The sequence below is a fragment of the Pseudopodoces humilis genome, chromosome 28 (assembly GCF_049639895.1).
Source record: "Pseudopodoces humilis isolate 2021_Gansu_Grassland_sample_001 chromosome 28, ASM4963989v1, whole genome shotgun sequence".
NCBI lineage: Eukaryota > Metazoa > Chordata > Aves > Passeriformes > Paridae > Pseudopodoces > Pseudopodoces humilis.
Genome location: NC_142227.1, coordinates 4,963,343 through 4,979,359, shown reverse-complemented (window position 1 = coordinate 4,979,359; position 16,017 = coordinate 4,963,343). Strand labels below are relative to the sequence as shown.

General features: G+C 51.2%; 1 protein-coding gene across 6 annotated transcripts in view; it reads left to right on the top strand.

Annotated features, from left to right (window-relative positions):
- Positions 1-431: 431 nt before the first annotated feature.
- Positions 432-16,017, top strand: part of PIP5K1C (phosphatidylinositol-4-phosphate 5-kinase type 1 gamma) — a 51,272-nt gene continuing 35,686 nt past the window's right edge. For 2 of the 6 annotated variants that reach the window (XM_088067626.1, XM_088067629.1), the window contains exon 1: positions 435-681. In XM_088067626.1, coding sequence (XP_087923752.1) covers positions 582-681 — 100 coding nt within the window. In that variant the 5' untranslated portion in view covers positions 435-581. Of the gene's footprint in view, positions 682-16,017 lie in introns of all 6 variants that reach the window. The other 4 variants (XM_088067628.1, XM_088067630.1, XM_088067625.1 and 1 more) reach the window with 3 other exon arrangements.

Here is a 16,017-nt window from a genome sequence, read left to right as displayed (position 1 = left end):
CTCAGCCGTGCAGGGCCGGCCACGCCCCCGCCCTGCCCCCGCCCCGCCCCCGCCCCTCCGCCTGAACCACGCCCCCTCTGTCATGGGCACCCACAGGCCGCGCCCCCGCTGCCATGGCGAACGGCAGACTCCCCACCCCCGGGAGCCCCGCCTCCACTGCCATAGCAACTGGCAGGAAGGCCCCGCCCCCAACAGAGCCCCGCCCCGGTGCCATGGTGACCACAGGCCCCGCGCCCCTCCCTGTGGTGTTTCCCCCTCCGCCGAAGGTATCGCCCCCGCCGCACCGTGAGGGAGCGGCGGGAGTTGCTGCGGCCTTCCTTATCCGTCCCCCGCTTCGAATCCCACAGCCCCCGCGATCGCGACAGCCCTCCGCGGTATCGCAATTAACTCCAGCGGAAAAGCCCCGCTGTACTTCCGGCACTGTTCGGGGCGTGTCTGGCCGCGGCGCCACCCGCGTTCTATGGTCCGCGGCGCTCCCAGGGTCCCCCGCGCCGCGGCCGGTACGCGGGAGGAGCGCGGCGGCGGGCGCTGGCCTGTCCGGGGCCTGTCTTGCCCCGGGGCGGCGCCTGCCCGCGGCCGCCATGGAGCTGGAGGTGCCTGAGGAGGCGGAGGGTTCGGCCGCGGCGGGTGCCGGTGCCATCACTCCGGAGGCCGGCGTAGGGGGACCGGACGCGTCAGGAGGTAACGTGCCGCGAGCACCGGGGGCCGCCCCTGGCTGTCCCCCACCCGGCCGAACCCCGGCGTGTCCCCGTGTCCCGCCGGCTCGCATTGGTTCAGCCCAGCCGTAACCCCGGCAGGGCCCCCCCACGGGGTGCTCGGAGTGGTTTGGTCCAGCCTCCCCCGTTCCCGGAGTGCGCCCCCCCCAGCCGCCGCGTGGTCCCGTCCAACTGCTGCTTCCTTTCCCCCATTCTCCCCCGGACCCGGGATGGTTCCGCCCCCAGCGCGGGACTCCCGGGACACCGGGGGACACCGGGATGGGGCTCCCCCGTCTCTCCCTTCGGGCATCTCGGAGCTCCGAGGGGAGCGGCGATGCCCGGACCACCGTGCGGGGCACAGGCCGCCCACCTCCAGCGCTATTCCCAGGCCCCGAACCGGCCTCGGCTGGGCCTGGAAGGCCGTGGCGGGGCCGTCCTGTCCCGTCCCCTCTCGGGGGTCGCTCCCACAGGGGTGGAGGGGTTGCTCGAGGGGCCGGGCAGACCCTGGCAGTGGGGGCGGGGGGCTTTGCCGGCGGCAGGGGTCTCTCCCGCGGAGGGGGCCCGTTTGTCAGGGCCCCGAGCGAGCCCGAGCCCGGCATTGGCATTAGCAGAAGGTTTGGGGTTTCTGAGTGGCAGGATGGAGTCATGGGGCTGTACCTGTGCACCTGCCCCCGCCTCCGCTGCTGCCTAATTGTTTCTAGTTCATTAACAGCCTCAGGATTGTTGGCTGAGCCGTGCCCGTGATGCTCAGCCCCTCTGCTGCCGGGCTGACACATTGTTCCGCAGGCCCGACGCGGAGCTCCGGGCACCTGCTGGAGTCCGGGGTGCTCAGAGGGTTTGGCTGTGTGATGCCAGCGATCTCCGTGTCGTCACGCCTTTAAATGAGCATCATTAGACCTTCTGAAAACCAGCTAATTACAGTAGAAGCCGAGCTCGTTTCGCTGATGTCATTTGTCGCGCCGGGGGTGTGGGTGTAGTGTGTAACTTTGGGTAAGGTGCCGAGGTTTAGGCTGAGGGAAGCTGTCCCCAGACGTCCTGCTGCAGTTCCTCGGTGCTGCAAAGAAATGCAGGGGGTGGCAGCCTGCAGCCTGCCTTCCCAAGGCCACGCACACCCTTGGACCTCTTTTTGGGAATGTTTTCCCAGCACGGGCAGGGGTGGCAGGTGATGCCGATGGAGTGAGAGGGAACCTCTTGCTGATCAGTCACAGAACAGTTTGGTTTTGAAGGGACCATAAGGCCCATCTTGTTCCACCCTCCTGCCATGGGGAGGGACACCAATGAACAATGAACAATTAAAATATAGTTTGTCCTTCAGATTTCTCTGTTACATACCTGTTTGTTGGGGAGGATAGAGGGTTGTTGCTCACGACTAGTCAAAGTGTCTATGGAGACTGTTGCTCAGGAAGGGTTTAAGCAGGGACAGTGTATTTTTTTTCTTCTGTGAACACGTAAATCTGAGTTTATGAACCTGTAGGCTATCTACCTTACGCTGATAGTAAAAAAGATGAAACAGAGCCAGTAATCTCACTGATGCTTTGATTTCTCAAGTCAAGTTGCTTACTCCTCACTTGGGTAGTGTCCAGATTGTGTCACTCGGCCTCAGCTGCACTTGTAGCTGGAGCTCCTGGTGGGCTGGGGGCAACATGCACAACAGCAAATGAGTTTTTGCTGGAGAAGAGCAAAGCCTGGGGGATGGAGGTGGCCTTTGGTGGGCTGTAGGAAGTCATGGCTGCACACACACAGGGTAGGCTGTGGTGCAGGTCTGGGGTTGTCTCTGCTGTATGGTCTGAACTGGGTGACAAATCCCCATAATGGTGCCTTTGCTGCTGTGTGGAGGTGTTGAAGTGCCCATCACCCACCTACATGGGCGCTTCACACTGCTCCCCTTGTGCTCACTGCTCTGCATGTGCTGTTGATGAAGGATCAGCAGTGTGGCTGAAACCTGCTGCCTGGCTCCTGGCTGGAGAGGAGGCATCTGGGTGCTGTACTCTACCTGAACAACATGACAGGGTTAATCCAGACTGTGGCTCAGGCCAGCAAAGACCTTCCCCAAGCCCTCAGTAATTATAGAAAAATTACCAGTTATCAGAATTAGTCTGATTCAGAAGTAAAACTGCATGGAGAAGGGCTGGAAGTTTGGGAGGCCTTGGCAGTAAGTTGACTTAAGGTACTGAGTGTTCTGAAGGGAAATCTCATGCTTTGAGGGAGAAAACCTCACTTATTGGCAGCAGCAGGGCTCATTTATGAACACACAGGCCAAATTCATCCCTTCCTGAGACCTTGGCTTCGAAGTTTTAAAAAATTTTGTGACCAGCTTGTTGAAAGGGAGTTTCAAAATCTAATGGGTGCAGATGCTTGCTGTGCCCTCTCCCTGAATCTGTACCCTCATGCTCTGGGGAGGGACTGCAGGGAGTGTAAGGGGCTGCTCCAAGGTTCTGGTGAGCTGTGGGCAGGAGCCAGAGGTGTTGTGGGGAGGTACGGTGCTGTGGGGTGACAGGTGAGTACCAGGCTTGTTTAGGCTGGGGTGCCATGATCCCAGGGGTGCTTGGGTAAGCAAGTGGTGCATCACCATTCCTCTAGCCAGGTGCAGTCTGGAGACACAGGGCCTGGAAACCTTTTTGTCAAGGGTGGTTGAGTTATGGGAGAGCTTTTACTGCAAAGGAACTGGCACTGTCCAAGTGTTGGACAGCAGAACTGGCCTCCACCATCTCCTTTCTAAAGTGAGAATTCTCAGTCTAATGGGGAAGTAGAGTTGACATTAGATTTATTTCTGTTGGTCAGGTCTCCCGTTACTCCTGTTGGAGTCTGCCCATCACTTACGGTCCAGAGCTGGAGCAGAAGCCTCCATTGTGTTCTTCAAGGTTGGATTCTAATGCTTAAGGGAGCTGAAATGATTTTATGAAAGGATTTATACTCATATTGGACAGCTGTCCTGCTGTATCTCTAGCTGAAAGAGCAAAATGAAGATCCTGGCCTCAGCCAGGTGTTTTGTGTGGTGGTGGCACCTGTGTGGCTGTCTCCAAAAAGCACTGGGAGAGCATTGATTGCGACAGCCCAGAAACAGTACTGCATGCAGCTCTTACCTCTTAGCAGTGATAACTTTGAAGTGACTTTTGAAGGGTTGCTGAAGCAATTTTTTCAGTGAGCAGATTAGAGATAAGAGAAGAATTCCACCCTGTGGGGCATAAGCAGTTCAATTCATACCAACTCGATGGAGAGGGGAAATTGAAGAGAGCTTATCAGCTTGAGGGAAAATCAAATGTAAACATCATCCCCAGCATGATTATGGTTCACAGCTTAGTTGGATGTCACATGCCTCTGTGGCGTGAAATGGTGCTGGCGAGGATGATTACAGAGGGAGTCAGCCAGGCAGGAGCAGGCAGAAAAACACCCCGCGCCTTGAACTCTTAAAGACCCTGCAGTTACTTCACAGTCAATAAGTCACAGCTCAGCTGCAGGGACGGAGGAAGGCAATGAAAATAGAATTCAGGCTGCTCTGGCAAATTAATTGTTCTTTAAGGTATGAATCGGCTGGAAGCGTGCAGGGAAGCTGGTGTGATGGAGCCTGGGAGCTGGGAACGGCAGTGTGTACAGCAAGGAGGTGTGGGCACTACCCAAAGGATGCTGAGCTCTCTGTATCAGTGTCGGGGCAGGCTGGAGAATGAGTCCCCAAGAACATACAGGGCAAGGAATGATTAGTCTCATTTTCATTAGCCAGCATTTGGCGTTGACCAATATATAACAGCCCATTCCACCACTGCTGGGGCCAAGGCTGGCAGAGCTGCCACTGCCTCATCCCACTTGGGAGGCACATGGGCCTCTCTGGAAGAGCTCCTCAGGGAATGACCCGAGTGGATTCAGTATGAACAGTGTATAATTTGGGAACTATTACTGAAGTGATTCACTGACGTGACCATTATGGGCTCTTGCCAGATGCATAATCTTAATAAATATGGTTTTCCCATATAAGGTGGTTGTAGCCTGAAAAGCAGCTGCAGGAATTCCAGCGTTCTCTTCCTTCATGGACACATCTTTTGGTTAGCTCCAGTTGACTCCAGAAATACTCCTGCCTTGGCTGTGTGATACCCTGACAAGGACTTGAGAGCTCTTCTCATCACTTGCTGCTTCAGCTTTGTCAGTGTTTGATTATTCCCATCCATCCTTTTGGGCTGCCACATGTATTCGCATGTACTGTAATTAATCTCTAGAGGCCTGGCAGGTTCCTCACTCCTGACATGAATGTGGTACCATGTGCTTGCTGGGACCTGCTGGTAGGAGATCTATTCATCTGTGCATGTGGGACCTGCAGGTGTTCTGTGGGGGTCATTAACTTGTGACTCAAAAAGCAGAAATCACTACACCTTTTGCACTGCACTGGGGAATGTCAGAAGCAGAGTGCGAGGGGGAAATATTTGCTAATCTCAGTGCAAAGAGGGTTGACTTTGTTTAGGTAGAAGTGAATGCTCAATGCTCCCATCCACAGCATGGGGAGGGAGCTGCTGGCCATGTTGCTAGCAGGAGATGCTCCCTCTGCTATCTTGGCTGCAGGAAAGTGGGAGCCAAAGCAGGTCCTGCCATCCCAGATGGTCTGATCCCATGGGTGCACTCATAGATCTCCCCTGCGTCCCAGGGAAGACAGTGGGGGCAGCAGGTATTGGAGCAGGCTGCCAGTTTTGGGACACACTCTGGTTTAACACAGAGGCCTTGGTACCTCCTTTTCTCCAAGATGCTTATGTTGGGAGAGAAGTGACTCAGAATGTTTGAATCATAGAATGAAGGAATGGTTTGGGTGGGAAGGGACCATCTCATTTCAACCCCTTGCTATGGACCTTACCATACGTACTAGACCAGAGTGCTCCAAATCCCGTCCAGACTGGCCTTGAAACTCATAAACAGCTGCAGAACAGCAGGTGCCAAGGTGGGCACCTTTCTTTACCCATTAAGTCTTTCCAAGTCTCTAACCAAGATCTCTGATAGTCCCCTTTGATTTGTTTAATAACCCAGTGACAGTGTTGCTGTCCTTCACCCATCTCCCAGGCCTACAAGCTGGGTCACCTCATGAATGTGCCCAACAGCATAATTTTTAGTGAGATCAGACTGATTGTCAGATCATGTCTGTGGGACTAGGCAGAAGCATTGTGCAGGTGCAAAGCCCTAGTTGGTGTGGATTCCCTGTAAGTTCTTACTGATAGACACATTTCTGTGGTATATCACCATTTCTAAATCTGTGGTGAGTGCAGGAACTCAAAGGAGAAAAGTACCGTTGTGTTCTGTAAGTCTTTGGCAAAGCAGAATTCCTGGCCAAGCATGGTTTGGATGTTTGCTGCTGGCTGAGGTTGCCTGTGTAGATACTTGTGTTTCCCTCTAATGCTGGGATGAGGACACACACCAGGCTGAGCCCCTGCTGCCAGCTCTTCTGCCACGGGAATGCACTCACAGACAGGAAAAGACATGACCACAGCAGAGAGGGAAATCAAGGCACTGCAAAAAGCCAAAGACTGTTCAATGCTGAAATGAAACAAAAGCATTAGGAAGAGGGTCATGTAAAAAGCCAAACTTGTGGCCTGTGTGAAGTGGGCTTGGTCTTGATTTCCATCAGCACAAACCTCATCAGAGCCCAGCATTGCTTACGTGCCTGGCTGGAGAACACGTGCTAAAGGGAAAGAAGCTGCTGCCTTTCCCAAGCTTTCCACCTCCTCTGCAGAGAACTCCCAGACTGAGTCTGTGGACAGGAGCCTGGCTTCTCCAAGAGCCCTGCATGAGCCAGTGATCATATGGTGATGTTGGAGCTTTTCCTTCTTAGGTAGGGTCTTTGAAATACTCAGTTCCTAAGCAGCCTGGCACTTGTTTGTTTGACTTTTTGGCGATGTCAATAGCTAGATTAATCTCTAGCTTTCTGGAAAGCATTTTTTGTAATTAAAAAGCTAAAAGTCATTAGAGGAGCTTTTCTGTTACTGTCTCCTCACCCACATATTTAGCAGAAAATGCTGTCAACCCCTAATTAAGTGTCATTGTCTTCCATGGTGTGTTCTTGTGGCTTCCCCAGCTTACATGTGGGTTTTGGCACTGGCTTGTGGTGAATTACCAGGCTGAGTCAGAGGACATACTGTGGTGGGGAGGAAATCTGAAGCTGTCAATGTGCTGGGTTGTGCCAGTGTTCCCAGCTCTGCCCATGCCAGTGGTCACCACTTACCATGACATGTTTTTTATCTCACAGCTCTGGGGAGAGTCTGCTTCTCTTCCAGCTTTCTTTGAAAGCTTCAAGCTTTCAGCTACAGCAAACCTACTGCTCGTTCCTAATTCTGTTGAAAAAACCACAAATGTGTACCACTAGGGAGTTAGTGTGTGATGTGAAAGATTCTCTTAAATATTTACTCTTAACACAGAAGTAGACTGGAATAATCCACATGTGCTGAAGAGCTGTGTTCCTTTATAGAATGGAGCTGGCATGTTCTTTACAGTTGCACCTCTGGCAGATGCCTGGGAGAAGTGCTGTTCATCTGGATAACTGCTCAACTTTGGATCTGGAGTTGCAGGAAACAAACTTTGCTGTGTCCAACCACTGTCTGAGTGGTTTGCATTCAGTGTGAGGAATGTAAATGCTTTGCAGATTCATTGATGGGGCCCAGTGCTCATTTCCTTTATAATCAGCAGAATCTTCGTGTTCTCTTTGCAGAAATAGCTACTAGAGAGGGTGGGGAAGACTTCCTGGGAGAAAAGAGAAGTTGTAAGCCAGCTGTTTGCCTTCATCACTGACGACCTGCCTGTTGCTTGAGGAGTGTTTGAAAGGCAAGGGCCCACATTCCAGGAGCGCAACTGTAGCTGCTCCTGTTGCCCAAGTCACTCCTTGATCCAGGAAAGGGAACCAGGTCATGGCCCAGGGTTTGTCACAAGACCAGTCTGGGCAGATCCACATCCATGACTGAAAGGGCCTGGAGATTAGCTGAGCATGGGAACAGCACAGGCAGCAGCTCCTGTCTTTGTTCTGAGTGAAACAGCTCAGTCTCCTGAACTGGGAGGAATTAATGGATTACAAGATGAGGGCAGCTTGCCTTGTTTGTGGTCATTAAAACAGCAGCACTGCTGGGACGGTGCCACTGGCGCCGTGGCTGGTGGGGAGCTCAGTCAGACTGGTCAGACTCCACAGAGCTCAAACACTGCTTTTTGCTTTACTGCATAATGTTCTACCTCTCCCAGCCATGCAGGGGGAATGAGGTTTGGTTCAGCTTCTGCCGTGTGCTCTGGCTGCCACTGTTAAAGCTTTCCTGCTTCTGCTCTCCTGTGGGAGCTCTTGCATGGGTCTTGGTGGCTCCTGCAAAATGAGTTTTTGTGCTCTGAGGGCCTGTTTAGGCACAGCAGCTGTTAACTCTTCACTTAAACTCAGTAATGCTTTTTCAGACAAAGCTCTGTCAAACTGCTGACTCTTTACATTCAAGTTGTCTGTGTTCCTGTACCATGGCAGACACCTCCTAATTTATTTTCCAGAAGATCTGGTAGCGCTTTGACCTCAGCCATCTCCTGGAGGAAATGCAGCTCACCTGAGGAAGGGGGTGCTGGGCTGGGAGCCAGTCAGGTCTCTACTCCTTCACTGAATTTAGTAAATCAGAGTAATTCCCCAGTTGTTTCATGGGTTGTTTTTTTTTTCCGTAGGAGAAGAGTTCTGCTGCTTTTGGGGCCAGGGACCTAAGTTCAGTCATTTAGCAGGGCTGATGTTGGAAGCCTCTCCTTAGTGTGACCTGAACTTTGGGCACATCAGGATGCTGCCATTCAAAATGTGTGTCTTGGATGTGTCAGACTGTGATGGTGACCATGTTGTGCTTCTGCAAGAGTAGAATTAGTTGAGATTGTTTTGCCTGCTCAATTGCTGCCTAACGAGATGTTGTTTAAATTGGTAGTTAGACTTTTATTTCCCTTGGAGTTTGCTGTTCTCAGTTGCTGCTTTATATTCTGTCTCCCCAAGTAAGTGAAGGTCCAGATTTCTAGTGGCTGAGCCAAGCACTGAGACCGGTGAAGCAACCTGATGGAGTTGAGGACTGACACAGAAACATCTGTCATCTCCATTGAAAGCACTGTTTGCAAAGTCAGTTTCTTGGGAGTTCAAGCTTGATGCCCAAACTTGCTTTCTGCTTCCCTGGCTAAGGTTGGGTTCACCCCACCTGCACATCCCACCTAGGTAGAGGGGTCTTGCCAACCCTATATGGGACAGGAAGGCCAGGGAGGAATGAGGTAGGTAAAATAAAAGCAATTCTCCTGTATATTTAAAGCAGGAGTAATGTAGGTCACCTTAATCTGCTCTCCCTCCTCCCTTTCCTGTGGAATGGGAGAACATCCTGGCCATGTGTGCTGCAGGGTGATGATGATGAGGGACCACCTTTGTCTTGCTGCTGTTGACCTGTGGAGCATCCTGTGACCTTGGGAGGCTTCTCTACCTGTTTATTACCTACCAAAAAAATCAAATATAGCTCTCCAGCAGTATGGTGGAACAGTCTTGTTTCTGTGCATGAGATCACTTCAAGGTGATTTAATTCAATTATTTAAGTTATTATTAAATTATTTTTAGGGTGGAATTCCTGATTTGTGGATGGAACTGCGATTCCATTTTAAGGGCAAGTTAACAGCATCCTCCTGAGCTCTAGGAATTTTACAGCTGGTTTTTCTCCAGCTATAGTTGGGCAGCAGTACAGTCACAGCACTGCTTCAGATACTGTTTAGTCCTGTCAGCCCTCCAGTGATGGGGTTGGCTCAGAACAGCTGTGTATGGATTTTTATCTCATTCAGGGTTGCCTGAGCTCAGGTAATTGAGGCCACTTGGCACCAGTTTGAGCAACTTGGGTGGGGGCAGTTTGGGTTGGTGTGTTGTTACAACTTACAAAGGGTTCAGAGCACTTGAGTATTTTTATGTAAGTGGCAAATTTGGAGAGGTTTTGTGAAGTCCTTTCAAAGCTCAAGACTTACCTCCTAAGTCCTGTGAGGCTCCCAGCAGACCACAGTGCCAGAAACCATAGTGTCCTAGAATCTCCTGGGTTGGAAGGGACCCACAAGGATCATTGAGTCCAGCTCGTGGCCCTGCACAGAAAGAACCCCAAGAATCTCACCAAGTGTCTGGGTGCATTGTCGAAACACTTGTGAACTCTGGCAGAGTTCAGGTGACCTCAGCCACCACCAACAGTGATGTATCCTGCTTTGTCAACACAGTTGATAAAATCGTGGGAGTCACAACAGCTGAGATGGGACACGGCTGGTTTCTGCCCTTGCAGCCTGCTCTGTTTTGTTACTACTTTGTCTGCGGTGGATCCCACAGAGGGGACAGTCCAGCTTAAGTCATTTGTCACCTCTGGTGTCTGTTGATTTTACTTGAGGTCCTGAAGAACTGAAGGATTTAAGAAAAACCTTCAGGCTTGGCATAAGGCCTAGACACACATGTGTGCATTGTACAAAGCAAAGTGAAGCTGGAGCCTGCCGTGGCCACTGGTTGGGTGTTTCTGTAGGATGTGCAGCTCTTTTCCCAGTGCAGGGCTGCGAACTGGAGTTCACCCTGGCTTTGTAACACGGATGGCATTTACCACGTGGGTTAATAGGGGGAGAGGGAAGAGTCCTCTGCAAGGCAAAAGTGATGGACTTTAACTGCTCTAAAAAATCAGGGAAGATCTGCCTGTCTTTGGGTTACCTTGTCATGTTTGGCACATTCTGTGACCTGGGCACAAGGAAATATTGCCAAAGCCTCTGCTTTGAGCAGGATGCAGCAGCTGGAGACAAAGATGTTTGCAGTAGTTTTTCTTTCTGTAGTTTCTCTGCGCATCTGATGGACCAGATTTTGCAGAATTTTCAGTATAAAATTGTCCATTATAGCATTTTTCAAAGGGAGGGAGCTGGCTAAAATCCTCCTCTGGCTAAGTGCTCCTTCCCTGAATGTGCTAATGGCACTTCAGCAGTCACAGTCACTCCACTTGGATGCTGATGTGGAACTTGGGTGTCTCTCTGCGTTCTTGATTCCATAGTTTCTGTCAGTGTAGCTGGCTCTGCATCCCTGTGCCAGGATGGAGGGGTGGTGTGCTCAGTCCCACATGCAGCCGAGAGGGCAGATGTAATACCTGAAAGCATTTGTCTTCTCTTTAAATGTCACTTTTAACTGGGTGTCATCTGCAAAATGACAGTTTTCCTCCTCTCTCTATGTGTTGGGTGCCGCTCTCTCCATCTGGCTGGCTGTGTGTTGACGGGGGCAGTGTACAAAATGCAGAGCATTTGCTGGCAGAAATGCAAACTGTAGAGATGTAAAATAGTCCCTGACTTCAAAGCTGGAATAGAGACAGCAGAAAATGAAGCTGAAGCCCTCAAAGCTGTGCTTGTCATTGTTAATGACATGCTCAGTTACAGACACTTGCTGAGGTGGAATTCAGAAATAAGGCCTTGGGTTTCACTCTTGCCTAACAGGTGGGCATTATTTGGGGGTTTAAATAGCACATGTTATGGAATGGTTTTTGGGGTTGGTAAGGAGTGTTTGTTCAGTGATAAGAGCTGAAATCTGGAAGGTTAACAGTTGCCTTTGCTTAATGTAATATTTTTCCCCCTGTGATTCTGACTTACATTACAAGACAATGAAGTTTTTCAGGAGGTGGATACTGTGTTGCATTTTGTAGCTTTTCATAGATTCCTGGAATATCCTGAGCTGGAAGGGACCCACAAGAATCCCAAGTCCAACCCCTGGCCCTGCCCAGACCCCCCAACAAGCCCACCCTGAGCATCCCTGAGAGCGCTGTCCAAACGCTCCTGGAGCTCTGGCAGCCTTGGGGCCGGGCCCATTCCCTGGGGAGCCTGGGCAGTGCCAGCAGCCTCGGGGGGAAGAACCTTGCCCTGAGATCCATCCCAAGCCCTGGCACAGCTCCAGCCCTTCCTGGGCTCCTGTCCCTGTCCCAGAGCAGAGCTCAGCCCCTGCCCCTCCGCCTCCCCTCGGGAGGAGCTGCAGCCCCCGAGGAGCCTCCCCTCAGTCTCCTCTGCTCCAGCTGAACGAGCCAAGTGCCCTCAGCTGCTCCTCAGAGCCTTCCCCAGCTCCGTGTCCCTCCTCTGGACACTCTCCAACAGCTTTGGATCCTCCTGATCTTGTGGTGCCCAAACTGCCTCCAAAACACAAGGTGAGGCTGCAGCCTTGTACTGATTGATATGCATATGGATTTTTTTATTTCCAAGATACTTCTTCTCAACCCAGCATCTCTTCAGGCTTAAATTAATTTTGATGGTAGAGAACTGCTGACAGTCTTTCTCCTCTGTAGTCTTAGAGGGTTGGATGTTTGTTTTCATTTCAGTAGTGGGCAGGAGTCACTGGTGGATTAACTATCTGGGACACTCTTGAGCAAGTGGCTTCTGGACTGATAATGCCAGAAAATGCTTATTTAAAAAATTAGAAACACGGCAATTTGGGAGGAACTTGGTTTAATGTGTGCAGGCCCTGGTTTTGTATGGATGGGATGGCAATGAGCAGGCTTCCACAGAGGATGAGATTTAAGGTTTATAACAATCTCAGATACTGTGGCTCTCTGAACTCCCAGGTTTTAAAACAGAAAGATTGGATTTATTTTTAATCTTTTCTAAGCTGAAAACTGGGAGTGCAAGGAGGCTGGAAGTGCTCAGCATGAAGAGCAAACTGCGACCTAGAGAAACAAGGTGGGTTTTTACAGCAGCTGAAGAAAGGAAATTTAAATGCAAGTTTTTCTGCAAAGTAGGGTAAAAACTTAATCTGTAAGGGTGAGGTGGGGTGAAAAATTACTTGATTCAAAACCTGTGGGAGGAAGGGATGTGTCTGAATGGCAGCTGCTCATCTAAAGGAAAAAGGAATGTGTTGCAGGCAGAAGTAGCAAGTGCTGCCTGGTACTTCATGTTTTCTATTAGAGCTCCTGTTTTTGATTTGACAAGAAAACAATCTCCAAACCTCCTTTGCCTTATGACTCGCCTTCAAGTGTTGGCAAAACTATTGCACCCATTTTGGTGAAGAGGAAGCCAAGAAGCCCATCCAAAACTGCAGAGCTTGGTCAGGCCCATCCTTAAAAGGTGCTGCAGTCCCTGCAGGATGGTTCTGCTTCATCACACCTGCCTTCTCCTCTTCCCACAGACAGCCTTCAGCTCTTGCCTGCTCTGAGCCTTCCAACTGCCCTTCTGCTGCACTTTGTGGAAAAACTCCCCTGCTCAAACCTGCTTGCTTTCCTTGGTGTGGCTGGGGAGCCCCCTGCTTGTTGAGGACAGAGCTGTAGGCTGAAGCCATCTGGTTTGAAAGGAGGCTACTGGATTGGGAGCCAGGAAATGTAGACCTTAACCCATGAGGCTGTCCATGTCAGACTGTGGTATCCTTTATTCCCCACTGAGAATTGTTGTGTAAGTGTTGGCCAGCATCACCACACACTTCTGTCTCTTCCTGCCTCCCTGCAACCACCACCACAGACCAGAAAGCTGGTGGTTGGGAGGAGAAGCCTGAGGACACAGCTGGGTTGTCCTCCTGGAGATGCTTTTCTGAGGGAATATTTGATGTCAGTGTGCCTGGCTGTGGCTTCTGTTTCTCTCCAAACAGAGGAGCAGATTGTGCTGTTCCTCCTCTCTTTTGCAGGTCAGTGGTAGTGTGTGTGTTTGGCTGATCCAAACGTATAGTGTACTGGTTCAGGGGAATGAATTCACTTCTTGTTTTATTGAAGTCTTAGCAAACAGTGTTAAAGAACTCATCAGGTTCTTCTGTGTAGTTCAGAAATGCTAAAGTGAAGTTCACTCCATACTGCTGGCTTGAGTTGTGTGGCCAGCAGGACCAGAGCAGTGACTGTCCCCCTGTGCTGGGCACTGCTGAGGCCTCACCGCGAATCCTGGGGTTGGTTTTGGGCCCCTCACAAGAAAGACATTGAGGGACTGGAGCGTGTCCAGAGAAGGGAACAGAGCTGGGAAAGGGACTGGAGCACCAGAAGCAACTGGGGGTGCTGGAGGCACTCAGCCTGGAGAAAAGGAGGCTCAGGGGGCCCTTCTGGCTCTGCACAAGTCCCTGGCAGGAGGGGATGGCAGGGGGGGTTGGGCTCTGCTCCCAGGGAACAGGGACAGGAGGAGAGGAACTGGCCTCAAGGTGGCCTGTGGGAGGTTCAGGTTGGACACTGGGAAAATTTCCTCACTGAAATAGTGGTCAGGCCTTGAAACAGGCTACCCAGGATAGTGGTGGTGATGATATCCCTGGAAGTGTTCAATAAACAAGTAGAAATTGCACTTTGCTGTATGGTTTACTGGGCATGATGAGCTTCAGTCAGACAGATGCTGAGTAAAACTCTGAGAAGGACACAAGTTGTTCATAGTTCAGGGCTCTGTTTGAGAACCTCAGAGACCAGAAGTTGTTCCCAGTTGAATCTGGAGCTTACAAAGTGATTTCAGTGCACATTTATGAGCCATGTAGGCAGCCAGCCTGGGCTTTTCCTGAGGTGGTCACTTGTGTTTAGAGCCCCAATATTCTTAACTGTAGTTCTCTCTGTTTAAAGCATGCCTTTCCTCCACACCCTCACTGGAGAAGAGCTGCTCTGAAGCTCACAGCCCAAGTTCTGGAGGCTCTGGAAAGCCGTGAAAAGAGCTGACCCAGATGGCTGGGGTTCAACTCCAAGGTAACTTGTTGTCTTTCACCTATTAAGAGTCTTCTATCAGACACATCCTAGAAACCACAACATCACTTCAGAGAGGCCTTGACCACTCCTCTGTCCTGTGCAAGTGCAGGAGTACCAAGGGTGAGGCACATCTTGTGCCCTGTGCAAGCTCAGCCCTAACTGGTGCTGCTCCCAGAGGGGTTTGTGGCTGCACTGGGTACAAGTGTGTACTCGGCCTCGGGGAAAACAGTGCCAGCAATCTGCAGGGTCCTCAGCACCTGGGGATCTGCAGGAGTTTAGAAGAACAAGCTCAGCAACAGCCTCAGTTCTGCCTGAGCAGCACCTTGGGAACCTGAGTGCTCTTTTGGATTTTGCTCTTTCTTCTACTGCATCTTTGTTTGGGCACATACCTGTGCAGAGTGTGGAGACCTGGTTCCCAAATGAGTAAATAAATGGGCATTGCTGCACTTGGTTAAATAGAAGTAATAAATTCCTGGCTCAGCCCCATAAGTGCAAGTCCTCTAAGCCAGGCTGCAGAAGCTGCTTTTCTGGCTTAGCCTTGAGGAGACTGCAGGTCTGTGCCAGAACCAGCCTGTCCTTCAGCTCGTGGCTGCCTGCACTGTAGGAGGCTGTCCCTGATCGCTGGTGTAATGCAACTGAGGTGTCCCTGTAGCCCAGCATGGGCAGCAGGTTATCTCTTCATGCCCTCTTTGGGTGTCTCACCTGCTTGAATTTCCTAGTAAGAGCTCTAGAAGTATTTTTTGAAATGTTTTTTAGGTACCTTCTTTTCAGCTGCTAGCTGAGTCACTAGCTGCCATGCTACAGCCAGGATCCCAGGAAGAGGAGAGACTTCTTGCTGAAACTTTGAGTTACCATTTTTGGCAGCACACTCCATCTTTGAAACTTGTCCTGCTGTGGCATGTTTTCTTCCATCTGTTCAGGTGCCTTTCCGAGAGCAGAGCAGGAGGACCCGACCAAAACACTTGAGTCACAGAGAGCAGAAGGCCTTAGCTAGGCCAGTGAGAAAAGAGCATGGTAATGAGCAATAAATTTATTCTTAACCTCCGATTTCCCACACCTTGTGTCAGTAGCTTTTGCCCTGGAGATCATTCCTGAGTATGACAGCACAGGGGCCTGTTTGTCCAGAGCTGCTGCAGCTCTGGGGGATGTTTGCTCACAGAGCCCCATTTGGGGCAAAGACTAGAGGCTCAGGACCCCTCCTGGGTACAAGCCCCCTCAGCCTGGGGAAGAGAGGAGATGTGGACATGTCCAGGGAAGGGATGGATCATGGAATCACAGAATAGTTTGGGTTGGAAGGGACCTTAATGCTCATCTTGTTCCACTGCCTTCCATGGGCAGGGACACCTTCCACTAGATCAGGTTGCTCCAAGCCCCATCCAGTCTGAGCTTGAACACTGCCAGGGCTGGGACAGCCACAGCTCCTGTGGACAACCTGTGCCAGGGCCTCACCACCCTCACAATCAAGAATTTAGTCCCAGTATCCCATCTAACCCTGCCTTCTGGCAGTGGGAAGCCATTCCCCTTTATCCTGTCCTTCTAAGCCTTTGTCCAAAGTTTCTCTCTGGCTCTCTTGGAGCCCTTTTAGGCACTGGATGGGGCTCTGAGGTCTCTCTGGAGCCCAGGTGAACAGCATTTGGCTTCTGAGCAGAGGGCCTCTGTGGCCTCCTCTGAACTTGCTCCAGTAGCTCCATATCCTGTTGATGTTGGAC